Source organism: Crocuta crocuta, unplaced genomic scaffold, assembly GCF_008692635.1.
Source record: "Crocuta crocuta isolate KB4526 unplaced genomic scaffold, BGI_CrCroc_1.0 scaffold143, whole genome shotgun sequence".
NCBI lineage: Eukaryota > Metazoa > Chordata > Mammalia > Carnivora > Hyaenidae > Crocuta > Crocuta crocuta.
Genome location: NW_027529175.1, coordinates 3,541,236 through 3,557,465, shown reverse-complemented (window position 1 = coordinate 3,557,465; position 16,230 = coordinate 3,541,236). Strand labels below are relative to the sequence as shown.

The 16,230-nt window shown below is 61.1% G+C and overlaps 1 protein-coding gene across 1 annotated transcript in view; it reads left to right on the top strand.

Moving 5' to 3' along the window:
- SCUBE1 (signal peptide, CUB domain and EGF like domain containing 1) overlaps positions 1-16,230 on the top strand; it is a 140,939-nt gene that overhangs the window by 98,331 nt on the left and 26,378 nt on the right. Inside the window, exons 8-10 of the mRNA XM_077757892.1 lie at positions 6,899-7,015; positions 13,329-13,451; positions 15,909-16,025. Of these exons, the coding sequence (XP_077614018.1) occupies positions 6,899-7,015; positions 13,329-13,451; positions 15,909-16,025 (357 nt within the window). The remainder of the gene's footprint in view (positions 1-6,898; positions 7,016-13,328; positions 13,452-15,908; positions 16,026-16,230) is intronic.

The following is a 16,230-nucleotide window of genomic DNA, read 5'->3' as shown; positions in this document are numbered from 1 at the left end:
AGACACGAAAACGTTCCCAGCAAGTTGCCAGGGTGCCCCTCGTGTTACAGTGCGGTGGAGGCTCAGGAGCAAGCAGCTGAGCAGCATCCTACTGTCACACTCCCTCCGGGGACAGGTGGGTAGGTGACACACGGCGCTTGCAGAGCCTTAGCGGTTGGTGGCAGGTGTTCTGGAAGAAGGGTCTGACACCCAAACATCCACAGCCGCATGTAGCTAGAAGGGAGGCACAGCGCCGAGGAAGGGTCACCAGCCGGGCCTTCGTGAGCCCTCTCTAGAATGGGCACGATGATCCCACCCCCTTCCCCCTGCAGATTGTCTCCAACAAGAGGGTGCATGTGAGCCCCCCTTCACCCCTCCCCTCAGGAGCCGGGTAAAGGCGGGAGTCAGGCCAGGACGCAGGCTCGCGGCCGTGGCTCTGCTCGTGCCACTGGCATTAATGTACAAGGTCAGTTGGGGAAGCTTCCCCAAGGTCTGCTCATCTCACTCTTGGCCGGCCTCTTCCCCGCCCCCGTTGCCACAGGGGGCCAGGCACCGCCCCTCAGGTCCGGAAGGGTCCTGTCCCCCGAGCACCAGTGTGGAAACCCCACCCCCACCCACCAGGCAGGCCCGTGCGAGGGTGTGGCCCTGAGATCATGAACCTGCCGTGTCTCCGGAGAACCGTCCCACGGACACTCACAGCAAACGCCCTGAGCAGGGACGGGGCCCAGGCCGGGGAAGCCGCCTCTGCCGTCGGCCTGAGGCCTGACTCTTCTCGCCTGCCCAAGGGACTTCGTGAAGGAGGCCAATCTCACTGTGCCAGCATAGTAAGGGACATCGGCCTGTTGACAGTGCCCGTGACGGGCCACGGGGCCGCCTGGAGGTCAGTGGGGCCCGCGCGAGAGACAGGCAGTGAAGGAGAGCCAGGCCAGCGTTTAAGAGTTCTCCTGTCCCTGAGTGAGTGGAGCCATGGAAGGCTCAGGAACCAGTTGAGGGAAGAATGATCAAAGGTCAGACAGTCCATAGCTGGGCTGGGAGAGCCAGGGGCTATAGCGCCCCTCTCCCCAGCTGGCTTCAGTTGACCTTTGTGGCAGAAGGGCAGATGGACCAGCCCTGGCTGAGGCCTAGACAGGTGCTCCCGCCACCAGGGTAAGAGCCTGGAAGGGACAGATGTCTCAGGGTAAGGGCCTGGAAGAGACAGATGTCTGGGCGGACAGGGTCTCTGTGGGTCACTGGGCTCACACCTCAGCCTCCAGGTCAGAGCGTCTGGGGCGGGGCCTGATGCCAGCACTGTGGACAAGCCCTTGATGCCAGGCCCACCACAGGGGAGACATCAGGGCCCAGAGACGGGGGTCGTCCTTGGCCTAAAGTCCCACAGCGCCTGGGGAACTGCGTGTGGCATTCGGGCCTCCGGACTCACGTCTGGTTCTCATCAGGGCACACCACCTCGGCCCCACCCTGTGCAGCACCTGGTGCTGTTTGATGATGCCCTCCGTGGCTTGAGCCCACTCACCCTGTGCTCAGCCCACGGGAGCATCCACCTGGCCCAGCGCCCGTGGCTCTGGCCGCTACTGGTAGGTGCAGGTCCTCTGTGCTGTGGGGGCCATCGCAGGCACCCTCCCCTTGCCAGGCCCAGCGTGGGGCGGGGGCTGGGTCGCTTTGCTCCGTCTCATTCCTCTGGAGACTTGCATCTGGTCATTCAGCCAAAATCGGTCCCGTGCAGGGGTCGGGGTCACCCTGACACAGCTCTGCCTGGGGAGGGAGTGGTTTCTGGGGGGAATCACCCCCCAAACAGAAGCCCGGGGCCTGGGAGAGCCAGCAGGGCTCAGGAGAGCTTGGAGGGGCCTCCCGAGTCACGAGGGGCCCATGAGCCTGGGCCAGGGGACACGTCATCCGTGGAGCCCGGGCTCAGGCAGGACGGGGTGGGGGGCGGAGGTGGGCCCGGGCGCCTGTGAGAAGGACAGGGGTCTGTCTCCCCTGATAAACTGCTAACCCCTGAGGCCTGGGTTACCGTCAGACTCCTCTCCAGCCCCTCTCCCCCAGCCACCCTGTGCCAAGGTTAGAGCAGTGGACCCACCGGGGTCCGAGGTCTCCCCATGAGGCCAAGGTCTCCCCAGGAGCAGGGACTGTCCGAGGCACACCTGCCCCATGCGGAGCTCAGAAGATAATTGTCGGGTGACCCAGCAGCTCAGACTGGGCGCTCAGACTCCTCAGGGACAGGGCAGAAGAAATGGCACCGAGAGTGAGTGTGTGGTCCCAGCTGTGACAGTTCGCAAGGCACCGTGACATCCACATTTGTCCGGGCCCGGCCCAAGCACTGTGGTAAATACCATCACCTCCACGTAGCGTGTCAGGAAGCACCGGCTCCAAGAGGGAAGGGGCCTGCCCCAGGTCACAGGGATCCCCGTTTTCTGACTCCACAGCTCACGTTTTAGCCTCTGCACTGGGACTGGGGCTGTCCCTCACAGGCCTCGCCGGGCCTCCCCCCAGACCTAGGGCCAGGCAAGCAGGCAGCTCCAGCCTGAGGCCGCGGGCCGCCTGAGGCTGGCCCCCCAGGCTCACAGCTGCTCTGCCTGCATGCGCCCAGTGCCCCCCGGCGGAGCCTGGCCCAGAGCAGGAGTGCCCCAGGGAAAAGACCAAAAAACGAGCCGGTAACACACCTAGGGCTTTCCCCCTCCTACTAAAAAGGGGTGTGCTCTCAGGCCCCTTCCCACTTTAGCCCCCCTCTCCCGGGCACCGTGCCGGCTGCCCCGTGGATCCCCCTTGAAGCCTGGCTCTCTGGCCTGGTCTGGCCCAGTCTTCAGCCTGGAGTCCCACGGTCCTGGGTTCAAATACTGGCTCTTCTAAAGAGCTGAGCGAGCTGAGATGCGGGACAGGCTTCCGGGGCGTGGGGCCCGGGCGCTGGCCCCAGGCCCCGCTCTGTTGAGTTGAGTGCTCTGTTGTCTCTCTTGAAATGTTTAATTTTTTAACCAAGGCCCTTCATTTTTATTTTGTGCTGAGTCTCATAATATGTGGTTCCCTCTGCCTGGACAAGCTATTTAAGTTCCCGGAGCCTCAGTTTCTCTGCCTGCAAAAGAAGCCAGTTTCTGGGGCCGCTGTGAGGCCAGTGGACTTTAGTGAAAAGATCATCTGTTGGCTGCAGGGGGCTGTGCCCTGGGGGGTTCTCTCTGCAGGGGGAGGGGGGAGGCCTTTGGAAAGACCCAGTAGCCCAGAGGGCTCAAGGGGTCCAAAAGGAAAGTTCAGATCCTGGGTTCAGCACCCAGGTTTGGGTGCCCCCCACCCCACCCCTCACAGCCCTGAAAGCCTGGCACCTAGACTCCGGCCTCCCTTGGCTGGTGCGTGCCTCTGGACGGGCTGTGGCCTCACCGGGCCGCCTGCAGGGCCACCCCTGCCCACCCCCCCCCAGGGCCAGAGACACGATGGCTGCAGTCCTCCACTTACATTTGCTAATTGCATTTCGAGTGAAGCTGCAGTCATAGAAGAAGACAGGCTGTCTGGTTTCTGCACCCAAGAGCTTGGTGGCCACTGGGTGGCCTCTAATGGGGAAACAGAGGCCTTTTTGAGGCACGTGGAGATGGAGGTCCAGGGGGAGTGATCCAGGCTGATCACCATCCGGGGCAGCGAGCCCCCTCAGCAGCCCCCAGTAGCCTGGAAACTCCCCGGGTGGGGGCAGCGCTCTCAGTGCCCCCAGGCTGGCCTGGCCTGTACTTGTAGACTTCGGCCCCTGACCCCCACTATACTTTTTTAATTTTCATGTTTTATTTATTTTTGAGAGAGAGAGACCAAGCACAATCAGGGGATGGGCAGAGAGAGAAGGAGACATAGAATTAGAAGCAGGCTCCAGGCTCTGAGCTGTCAACACAGAGCCCGATGTGGGGCTCAAACTCGTGAACTGCGGGATCATGACCTGAGCCGAAGTCGGCGCTTAACCGACTGAGCCCCCCAGGCATCCCACCCGACCTCCACTTAAGCCCAAAGGACTGGATAGACCCCGTCAGCCCCCTTTCTGTGTGTATTGCCCTGTGCCGTGTACATCTAACCTCAGAACGATATGGCCAAGGTGGGCATGGCAAAAGCCACCAACCCTGTGCTGCAGAGGGGACGCCGGGGGCCTGGCAGATCCAGTGGCCACGGCAGTATTGAGGACAGGCTGGTTGCCGGTTGCTCACTCCATTGCCCCCTCCCCCACTCAGCACAGGGCCTGGCCTCCGTCAATGTTGGCTCTTAGCATTGCTGCATGAGCCTGGAGGCATCAGCTTCCCAGAGCGAGGCAGTGGTCTGGAGGAGAGGCCGTAATTGTCACAAAGGAGGACACTGGTGGCCTGGCCCAGCATGGCGGCAGTAAGGGCAGGGGCTGGAATCAGATGTTAAAGAAGTTGCAAAACCAGGCCTGGGGCCCCAGACTAGGGGACGGATGAATGGGGGGAGGATGTGTAGACAGAGAACCTTGGAAAAGGGCGGTGTGGAAAGTATAGGACCTGCTTGGCTCTGTGGGGAGCTGGGGCTGGGGCTGGAGGTTTCAGGCCGTCAGGTGGGTGGGAGTCAGACCCACCAGGGCCACAAGCAGTGCCACTTGCCAGGCGCACAGCCCCGGGCAGACTCCTCTCCAGGGCGCGGAGGGTAAGGAGCGCCTCACAGAACTGCTAAGAGCCTGGGGGACATAAGGCTTGGAAGGCTGAGTTGGGTCCGGGGCAGGTGACCCACAATAACCAGGTGCTGTGGGATGAGGTGGTCTGTACCCAGAACAGCCCCTAACGGCCTTCCATGGGGGCCCAGCGCCCCCTGCTCAGGCCCTGAAGTTTAGACACCATACATCATCTTGGTAACATAAGTGATTAAAAGTGTACACAGAGCAGGAGAGAGGCTAGAGAGTGGGTGACTCTCCATGCTGACCCCCTCCCAGCCTCTGCCTGCCCAGCGGGTCCCGAGGCCCCAGCGCCCCGGAAAGCCAAGATTCTGAGCCCCATCGGGGCCCCCGGAGATGGGGAGGGCTGACAGGAGCCTGTTCGGTCAGGTCCATTTCTCAGGGACCCAGCCCCCAGTACCCACGCACACACCCCACCTCCACCACCTCGGGAGGCCCGGTGGCCATCACGGTCACCGAGCCAGGTCCCGGCTGTGCCCCCGCCCCAGCTCTCCAAGGCCTGAGCCTTAATTACCGGCACCTTGGAGAGCAGACTCCTCCTCAGGCCCCTCTCCAGAGAGGGCTTTCCCACATGAAAGGCTGCCAGGGCACCTGAGGCCTGCGCTGGCTCTTTGATTTGGGGCTGGGAGAGTTAGAGTTCTCCGGTTAGAACCCCAGGAGGGGAAACTGACATTTGTTAAGCCACCGCTCCCTGCCGGGACCCAGACCAGACCAGTGGCTGTTAAGTGGGAAGTTCGTATGATCTTCACCTTGGCTGGGAGGGAAGGCCTACCATCTTCACCCGCGAGGTGTGGGTGCCCAACTCCGTCACTCAGTGAGTGACACCCTGGCCTGCCCGCCTCCACTGCCCTAGTTGACAGTCAGGTTAAGAGCAGGCCATGTGCCGGCCAGAGTGTGGCCTTCTTCCTGTGCCTGGGGCTTGGGAGGCTCGGCGTGAAGGTGTTCTTTGAGCTGGGCCTTGGGACCTGAGCAAGCCGAAGGCCTCCAAGCCACTATGCCAGCACTCGGGGGGCAGGGAGACCTGCCTTTCAGTATTAGTCACAGCTCCTCCTACCATGNTGAGGACAAGGCCCACCACACCCCTGCAGATTCCGCACACTCACACGGAAAGGAAAGCCAAATCTCCTCCTCTCACTGCCCTGCCCACCCCCACACACAAAGTTGAAGTTCAAAGGAAAGGCATCAGAGTTTGTTATAATTAGCAGCAGGGACTCCTGGCTAGTGGGATACGTGTTGTATTCAGTCGTCACCCCCACAGGAATGCAGACACCACAGAAGGACAGACAGACAGAAGAAACCAGTTAGGGGGAGGCTTCAGGGAAAAGGCCCTCGGGGCCAGGTGTGCAGAGGAAGCCAAGGTACACAGGCAGAGGGGGTCGGATTATAAAAGGTGGGGCCCTTCGCTCTTCAGTTCCCAGCACGGAAGAGAAGAGGGAGGCCCACTCAGGCACGGTTCCCACAAGATCAAAGCACGCAGATGCTCGGAAAGAGCTCTGGGGCCTTAGGAACGGTCCCCTCCGTGTGCGGGCCACCTGCACCCTGGTGACCCAGCTCTGCCAGCCCCTTCTCCAGGCCTGGGGAGGATCACTCTCACCACACGACGGGCTGGGTGACCTAGGCTCTGCCCCCAGCCGCTCCAGGCCCTTTGAATTTGCAAAGGAAAAAAAAAAGCACTAGACAAGCTTCAAGTGGACAAAAACCAGATGCCTTTGGTTTATGGCTCAGTAAGAACAGATGTTGAGCTGAGAGCCTCATCAAGGTGATAGATGGTGTGCGGGCTCGGGGAACCACCCCTGGAAGCCCCACGGCCAGGGTCACAAGCCAGTCCACCCTGAGACCTGGTGCAGGAGCCACAGGGACTGCCAGTCCTCTGGGTTTGGAGTCCAAGTCCGGGCAGGACAAGGGTTTAGGACTCTGGCACTGGGCAGTTAAATACCAGCCAAGCTGATCTCAGCAGTGGCTTCATGTGGCAGCATTGATCCCGTTGTGGGGGTGGGGGCAGCGACCTTGACACAAGCGCAGCCCTCAATCGTGTGCAGACGGTTTCCCACCCATCATCATCGAAGTGGGTCCTCACCAGCAATCCCACAGGAATGGTGTCATTCTCCCATTTTACAGACGGGGAGCCCGAGACTCAGGGAAGCCCACAGCTAGAGGGGATCAGCCAGAACTCAAATTCAAGTCTCATCTCGCAGGAGGTGCCCCCATGAATGGAGAAAGGTGACGATGGCTTCCGTCCGAGGAGACTGAGTGTCTATGTCTCTTTCCCCCTGCCAGAGACGTGTGCGGTGAACAACGGAGGCTGCGACCGGACCTGCAGGGACACAGCCACCGGCGTGCGATGTAGCTGTCCCGTGGGATTCACGCTGCAACCCGATGGGAAGACGTGCAAAGGTCAGCGCAGAGCGGACGAGGCACGGGCACCCCTCCACTCGCCACGTGGGCAGGGGCGGGGCTGCTCGGGCCCAGTGTGTGGCCACGAGTGACAGCGAGGGCAGGAGTGGTCCACAGTTCCCGGGGCTTCTGCTGGAGAGGCCGAGAAGAGGGGGGTCAGTACTGGTGCTCCCAGCAGGGTTCAAGAGCACGCTGCGTCGGTAGGGTCCTGAGAAACTGGCTGTGCGCTGCGCTGGGCAAACAGCGTCTTCCCGCAGGGCCTCCTAGGCCACAGCGATACATTGTGGCCCCCAGCCCAGGACGGGGGGCTGTGGCCATCGTTCCCCCCCTGCACTTCGTGGGAGCACCTGGCATCAGCACAACCCANGGGGGGTCAGTACTGGTGCTCCCAGCAGGGTTCAAGAGCACGCTGCGTCGGTAGGGTCCTGAGAAACTGGCTGTGCGCTGCGCTGGGCAAACAGCGTCTTCCCGCAGGGCCTCCTAGGCCACAGCGATACATTGTGGCCCCCAGCCCAGGACGGGGGGCTGTGGCCATCGTTCTCCCCCCCGCACTTCGTGGGAGCACCTGGCATCAGCACAACCCGGGAGGTTTGGGGACGACAGGTCTCCTCGTAGAGATGGGATTGTCTTCTTGTCACGGTCGGAAAAATGAGGACGTGGTGTGGGCTTGTGGCTGGAGGAGTGAAGTTGGGTGCCCCTCAGGTCTAGGGGTGCAAAAGGACCTCCGTTTGCAGTTAGAGATGAGGCTCCGGGAGGGTGAGAATCCCCCGGGAATGGACCGCTCTCCCGGCCGCTGCAGGTGAGAGCAGGTAGAGCTTTGCTCAGTCCTCCCCCCTCCCCCGGCTCCCAGATTCACCGCACGGAGTTCTGAGCACCTCTGGGGGTGCTTGTGGTGTTAGGGGCCCATCAGGAAACAAGGAGTGAGAGCTGGCAGAGCCAGAGACTGAAGAGGCCTCCCTGCAGCCCTCGCAAAGAGGCCCCAAACCCCAGAGGCCCCTGCAGGGGTCCCCTCGGCACCTCCCACGAGGCCCCACGCTGGCCCTTGGGATCCCCGCGAGCGCTGGCCACCCACCTCCCCGCGCCGCCAGGAAGCAGGCCGGACTGGAAGGCAGCGGAAGGGCAGAGGAGGTGAACTTCCGAAGTCCAGCGGGTGAAAACACGGACAGCTGAGGCTTCCGGTGATCTTAAATAATCCGAGGTGGGCTTTATTCCGTAAGCCTGTAAAAATAATCGGCATATGACTTCTCCCTCCGAGCCGCTTTGCCGGGAAGAACCGAGGTATTATTGACAGAAGCAGCAGTTCTTCCCTGTGTGTTTGAAAAGAAAGCCCTTCTGTAGCCCCCGCTCGGCCCACTCAGAGCCTGGTTGCGACACGTGGACACGATGCCAGGGAGACCGGCCAGGGCTCCCCGCTGTCCCAGCCGTCCTCACGGCCAGCAGTGTCACGGCAGGCCTGGCCCTGTGCCCTTAGAGCTGGGGCCGGGGAGGGTAAAGTCAGGCCACCCTGCCTCCGTCTCGTGGACAAGACCACGGGAGCAGGCACGGCTGAGTTCCCGGGGCGGGGCCAGCAGCCATGCCCAGCAGAGCGCTGGCGGGGGGCTCTGCTGCCCTTGCCCAGCCTTTGGTGGCCCGAGGGGCACCCGTCCCCTCCCTACCTCGTGTCTGGAGACAGCAGAGTGCTGAGGGGAGCCCCCACAGCTGGAGGCCCCCTACGCCAAGCCCCCCACCCTGTGTCCCGTGGCTCTTCCTCGAGCCCTTTAACTGGGGGCTGCCCCTGCTCTGCCCTTTGCCTTCGGCCAAACCTCCTCACTCCCGCCGCCCGCAGTCAGGAAGTCCTCTCGGTCACTCTGATACCAGATGGGGAGTCTGGGCTCCTCCTGCATGCAGGGCTGGGGAGACCAGTGTGCGAACCAGACATCTTCCCGTCCCTGGGGGGGTCTTCTGTCAAATGCAAAAGATAATTTTTCCGTTTTTAAAATCACCGAGATGAACGTGTGTTACAGACTGCTTGGCGCTGGGCAGAGTACCACCGGGCAGAAAAGGGGGGCCGGAGCCTGCCCGGCACTGGGGTGGGGAGGGCGCGAGGAGAGGTGCTCCCGGGCCGTGTTTCCACAGGGCACCCCAATGGCATCCTGTGCACCCGGGTCTGGGAGATGTGGGGGAGGCCAGGCCAGATGCCGCAGGGCCTGTGTGCTGGGGAGGGCCTGGCCCTTCGTCCTTCGAGCCTTGGCGAGCCCCCAGACACTACTGAGCAGGGCCTGCACAGACCCAGGCTTCATTTTGAGCTGGTCCCTGACCACCGCCTGGACGGCGCTCTCTGAGCAGGTCTGGAAGAGCAGCAAGGCAGCTGCTGTCGTCCCCTGGGTTGGAGGTGACACGGCTTGGACCAGGCAGAGGCGGTGGCGGTAAGCAGAGCAGTCCACAGGTTGCCAGAGCCGCTGGAGCCTCAGGACTATGGTATTAGTCTAGAAGCACCTGATGTGAGCATCATAACATCTTCCACTCAGGGAACGTTGGAGAACAAAGGCTGGCCTCTGGAGCCCGGGAACTGGGGTCCCAGAGCCTCGTGCTCACGGCCCGAGTTCACCGGGTCCGCCGGCAGGTGCAGGTCAGGGCACGGGCACCTTGCAGGACCCGCCGGCTGGGAATTCCCGGCCCCGGGGCTTGGGCTCCTCGGTGGGCGTGCACACCCTGGCGTCGGCAAGGGCCCGGGAGGGGACATCAAAGGAGTGATTTCAAACGTTTAGTATATTCTGGAAGCCAAACATGTTGTGAAGCAAGACCAGGGGCTAGAGAGTAAAGGTAACCGAGGCCTTGGAAAATCCAGAGCTGAAAGCCCCAAGTGCACAGGGGCACACGGGCATGTAGAGACCGGCACGGAAAAGGGGGGGTGTCCTGCCTGAAACAGAAGGCTGGGGCGGCGTCTGAGATTTGTCCCCAGCTTTGTTTTCAACAGTGCGGACACTGCAGGGGTCCAGTCTCAAGGCTCCCTGTTTGGTGCTGCACCTGCTTAATGCTGGGAAGGAGGGGGGGGCACCTTGCAGAGGGGCAGCCAGGGTCTGGGCCGCCGCGGCAGAAGCACACAGAAACCGGAGGGCATAGCATCCGGGCCCAGGATGCCAAGGGGAGGGCCTGCACACAGGGCTGGTCCTTTATCCTGGGGCGACCAGGGGCCACAGAAGACTTGTAAACAGGTACAGGACTGCTGGCTGCCTGGTGGAGGTGGGGCAGCGTGAGCGCAGTAAAGAGGGAGCGGAGGCGGTCCCCAGGGGGCCATCAGAGTGAAGGTCCAGGGCCTGTGTGACTGCCCTTGGGCTAGAGCTGGGGGTTGCTTCCCCCACCCTGACCCCCAGGCAGTGGCTCCGCCAGCCTGGCCTCAAGCAAACATGCCTCCCAAGGCCTGTCTGGTTGCTATGCCAACAGGCCTGGAGGGAACAGGGGTGGGGGGGGGGTCCAGAGCCCCGAGGCACCCTGAGAGGCAGACCCCATCTGCGGATTCGGCCTGTGAGAGGCGAGGTTCACAGCCCAGTTCACAGATGGGGAACTGAGGCTCGGAGAGGTGACTTTCCCTGCTCAAGATCACACAGCTCCCCGGGACAGAGCCGAGACAGGTTCCACCCTCCTGCCAGAGGCTCTTAGCTAGAAATTTCCCCATCTTCTGGGTGCCTGGGGGGCTCAGTCATCTGAGCTTCCGACTTCCACTCAGGTCATGATCTCATGGTTTGTGAGTTCAACTCTGCGTCAGGCTCTGTGCTGACAGCTTGGAGCCCGGCGCCTGCTTCAGATTCTATGTCTCCCTCTGTCTATGCCCCTCCCCTGCTCGTGCTCTGTCTCTTTCTCTCAATAATAAATAAACATTAAAAAACCATTTTTAAGAAATTTCCCCATAACCCCCAGGGGGAGAGGACAAGATGTCCAAGCCTCTGCCTGCACAGGCCCTTGGCCGGACTTAACGTCTGCTTTCTCTGGAGGCCGCGACGCCAGCAGGGTGCACTGGAGAAGGCTCGTCTTTGGAGACAGCTGGCACTGGGCTCCCATCTGGCTCTTGCATGTAGCTGTGACCCCTCTCTGTAAACTGGGAGGTCTGGTCCCCAGTTGTTTGGAAGATCACACAAGACCTTGCCATAATGCTTGGCCTGGTCACCAGCATGAGATGGTACCCAGAACGTGCAATGACCACCCAAGGGTCCGACTGCCTGCCATGGGGCACAGGCAGCCTCACGCTCGGGCATTTCTGTTTGTGGAACATGGACGTGTGCAGAGTTTCAGAGCTGAGTTTGCTCTCAGCGACCATCTCGCTGCGCACATATAGAGTGCCTCCTGTGTGCGGAGGGTCAGAGTTACCCAAGAGGCGGCACAGCAGGAGTCAGGACCAGGCGGGCCGAGCCGTGGGCCTCACTTAGTGGGAACCACCTCCAGTCCCCTCGTCTGCCACCTCCCTGTGCCAGAGCCACCAGAATGTGCAAACAGAATGGGTCTTTGGGGTGGAGGTGCCCGGGGAGGGGGGGCAGCCATGGGCAAGGAGATGCAGGGGCATACCCACTGGGTGCCCTGCACTCCTCAGAGGCTGCTCCCACTGGGCTCCCTGGGAAAGCAGCTCTGGGGCCTGCCCCTGCCAGACTCACTGTGCCCCCGTGTTATGCCAAGCCCCTCCCAGAGGCTCTGAGAACTGCCTACCAGGGGTGGGGGTATCTCAGCCTTACCACCTTTTTTTTTAAGATTATTTATTTTGAGAGCGAGAGTGTATGCATGAGCACACGAGAGCAGGGGAGGGGCAGAGAGAGGGAGAGAGAGAACCTTAAGTGGGTACTGTGCTATCAGCACAGAGCCCCGTCGTGGGGCTCAATCCCACGAACCGTGAGATCATGACCTGAGCCGAAATCAAGTCAGGCGCTTACCCGCCTGAGCCCCCCAAGAGCCCCTCAGCCTTGCTGTCTATAAAAGCGTCCTTCTCCTAGTGCCCTGGGCCACATAATTGGGTTTTAGTTTGTTATCAGGGAACACTCTGTGGGAGCACTTGTTCTGCGAGAGCACCCATACTGTGGGAGCACTACCTTAGGGCTTTCTGCAAGTGTCAGGTTGAGCTTGTTTGGTTTGAGGAAAAAGAAGTGAGGCTCCATCCGGGACTTGGAGCCGCTGAGATGGGATAGAGCCTTCTCCATGGAGCTCAGCACAAAGGGGGCAGATGGACCTTGCTCGTGGGACAGGGCCACCCGGGCCCTCACATTCAGGACAGGCTCAGCCATGGCTGGAGTCTGAGTCACAGCTCTGCTGAGACGTGGCCTTTGGCCAACACGGAGAAGTCCTTACTGTTTTCCATCACTTCTTTTCCCCCCCTGCAAATCAGAGTGAAAACACCATTCTGAAAGTCATCTGTTTGCCAGGTCATGTCAGCCTGGGGGCCTTGGGGCTGGGGCCCAAGAGGAACTTTAAAATGAGCAGAGACACCTCAGGGGCAAGGTCTCCAATGGCACGGTCAGCCGGGCTGGCCTGGAGCCCAGAGAGCAAAGCCCAGAGCAGCAGGGCAGGGGAGGCAGGAGGGAACTCCCAGGAGTCGGAGGGAGGTTGTTGATGCATCAGCCAACAGGCCGTGCTGTGAAGGAGAAAGCCCCCCATCACCAGAGGCATGCAAGCAGAGGCCGACTGGCAGGGATGTTTGGCAAGGGCCCTCCCTTGCACGGGGTTGGGACCGGTGACCTTTAGGGTACAGCCACAGCCACAGCTGTTTAAATGATGAGCCAAGAAACCGCTCAAATAGGCAAGAATCGGGGACGTTTGCCAGCCCATGGACAGTTACCTTTTCTGAGCTTCCATCTCCCTTCGGTAAAGCAGGGGCGTTGAACCCATAATTGTTGACCGAGCTCTCAGTAAGCACCCGCCCCTGGGACTGTCATTTAATCCTCACGGTGTTCTTCGAAGGTGTGCTTCTGACCTTTGTCTTATATCCTGGGAGCCAAGGCCCCAGGGGCAGGAGCTTGCCCAAGGTCATGGCCATCGGGAAGCAGCTGGCCTGCTCCAGGCCGCACTGCCGCCCCAAATGAGCCCATGGAAGGACAAGGCGGATGTCACTGACCCTGTCATCTTGCCGGGCACAGCACATGTCACTTCTCTCCCTTCTGTGCCCCGAGTGCCGTGCTCGCCCAGGCCGGGGGAGGCGGGACGACCCACCCTCCTGACCCCCAACACTGTGAGCCAGGCCCCTTGTTCTCTGGGCTCAGATGGGGGGCCGTGGGCAGTTGGGGGCAGAGACGGACGGTCCCCCCACCTGGTGGCCCAGCCCCCTCGCCTTGCCCCGCCTGCTTGGTCCCCGCAGACATCAACGAGTGCCTGGCCAACAACGGAGGCTGTGACCACTTCTGCCGCAACACCGTGGGCAGCTTTGAGTGCGGCTGCCGGAAGGGCTACAAACTGCTGACCGACGAGCGGTCTTGCCAAGGTGAGCCCCCCGTGCCCCTCGGACGCCCTGTCCTTGTCCCGCCCACCCCCGCCCTAGCTCCTGGGAGCCGAGGCCCAGGGCCAGGTTCGTCAGCCCTGCTGGCCGTTCTGAGAGCAGCGGTGGATTTCGGGTTCCCAGCATGTGCACCTGCCCCGCTGCCTTCTCTGTCCTACGGGTCTCTGGGGACCCTCAGAAGCCACCCAGGCCAACCCATCCCTTTTATGGATGCGAAACTGAGACCTGGAGAGGCATCTGCGCACACCCCCAGGATAGGGGGAGGGGTCACAGTGAGTCCAGGCAGAGCTCAGACACTCTAGTCCCCTCCCGGTGGCCCTTAGCCTCCTTCATCGGAGGCTTTCGAGGTGAGATGCTGCCACCTGCTGGAAGGTAGGGCACATTACACTTTCCTGTGGTCCTGAGGGTTCCTGGGTGCCTTCAAGGAGCCAAAGGATGATGACAGGCCTGGACAGAAGCCAAGAATCACAGCCCAGCACAAGTCCAGGAGGCTTTTGGGCTGCAGGGAGAGCCCAGAGAATGGGCAGTGGAGAGAGTAGTCAGGGAAGGCTTCCTGATGGAGGAGACATTGGTAAATAGGCATTTTCCTGGAGAAGCCAGGGAGGTAAACCCACCCAAGGGCAGTTTGGGGGACCACAAGGAGCCCTGTGGGACTGTATGAGGTCATTGAGAAGAAGACAGGGGTGTCCCAGGGGCCACCTTTGGGAGAAAATATGGAGGGAGTGGCCGGGGTGTCCTGTGTGGCAGGAATGTGGCTCAGTTTCATCATCAACGACTCTTGCAGACAGGTCCTCCATTCGTGGCAGGCTGCACACCGCCGAGTTGGGCTGGGGGGCTTGTATCTCCTGCCTGTTAGTGGGGCTCAAGGCTGGCCCTGGGGTGGGGCAAGGAGCGTGCTCTCCCAAGAGCACCGACAAAGGCGAGAGCAGGTGGCTGGTAAGGGAGGGTCCAGGGCCAGCTTGTCGCAGGCGGCTGGTAAGGGAGGGTCCAGGGCCAGCTTGTCGCAGGCCTATCCTATGACCTGAGCCAGTCAAGTCCCCTCCTCGGCTCCGCCTCATCATCCCCTGATGGGTCTCCTGTCTGTCTTCCTCTCGGGGCGTGAGGCCTGTTGGGAGCATGGCACCTGTCCAGGCTCCTCCACATTTGGACTTAGTTCTGCGGAGGGCTCAGGGAGGGCCCTTGACTTTGTACCCTCGATTGTCCCATGAGAGAGGTGGGCAGCTGCTGAGACGAGGCAACGATGTGTCTGCTTCTGGGCTCCAGCCGGTCTCCCCCACCCTCTACCGGGCTCCTCTCTCTGAGGCCCTGGGGCTCTGGCCACTTCCCAGCGCTGCTCCGGCACCACCCTGGACTCCCCAGCTCCAGCAGGGAGCAGTCTGCTTTCCTTTGCCCGGCACTCAGGCCCTCGGGATGGGGACTTCACACACCTCCCTGACCCCGCTGAGTCCCACACGGTCCCCGGGTGCCTCGTGCTGCCCCCTCCCAGCCGCTGCCTGACTGCCCTTCCCCCACTTCCATTCCCAACTTCCAAGTTAGTCCCATCCTTCAAGGTCTAGCGCAAGTGCCCACAAGCACCAGAGAATCTTCCCAGATTCCCCAGCGGGGAGGGAGCAGGGCACCCACAGTGCGATTCCTTGCTTGTGCTGGAATTATTACGAACACGTGTATATCAGCGATACACGTAGTCACATTCAATGTACTGAAAGAATGAACTCCAACTACAGTGCTTATGGAGAGGTGAGTCAATGGCTGTTTTGCCCTGAGGAGCCCCCATCAGCTATCCCACGAGAGCCATTTTCCTTACAACTTTTGGCCAGAACAGACTTGTCTCCTATGAGCATGGGGTTCATTCTCTCCCTTCTGTCCGATAACAAGAACTCTATGACACTTTTTCCTTTTTTACCCTGGCCACCAGGAAGCTCAGGATCAAGTTTCAAATACTGTCAAGGCTACCTCGTTATCCCTTACGAGTAGCATATTCCCCCCATGCCCGTTTCTTTTTGGGCCGTTTTCCTTATTGTCTCAAGAGACATCTTGGAGTGAATAGGAAAACACACTTTGGTCAGCCTCCAGGAGGCCTGGCTTCACGTCCCCGTTCATTTGTGTCCTCAGGCAAGCCCCAGTCACTTCCCCGCAGAGGCGGATTAAATACTTGTCCTGACCACGGGTGAGCGTGAGATATCAAACAACAGAGATCTGTAATAATACCGTGTATTCAAAGAGTCTACCCTGCCCACCTCCAGAAAAGTCTACCCTGCCCACCTCCAGGTGGAAACGTCACGTTGACGGAGATAAAGGAGAAAGCGGGGCCGCGACAAGAAGGCTGACACTGTGGATCGGCCGTGCGCTGAGCCCCGGGGACACTGCGTGACTGGCCGAGCAACAGGCTGCGCCCGTCCCCCTGCCACCCCTCCCTAAACTCTGTCTCCCATGGTCACACAGACATCGACGAGTGCTCCTTCGAGAGGACCTGCGACCACATCTGTGTCAACTCCCCGGGTGGCTTCCAGTGCCTGTGTCACCGTGGCTACGTACTCTATGGCACAGCCCACTGCGGAGGTCTGCAGCCCGCCCGCCAGGGCCACCTCCCCCCCGAGGCACGCGCCCGGCCGCACGGCCACCCACGCTGCGCCCCGCACCCTAACCCTGACCTTGACTCTGGAGGGCCTGGAGGGGACCGAAGCAAGGCTGGGTGCTGGTGGGCAGAGGGGCTCGGCCCCTCTGGGAGTGGGAGGGGGAGGATGGGGGAGGGAGCAGCAAGTGT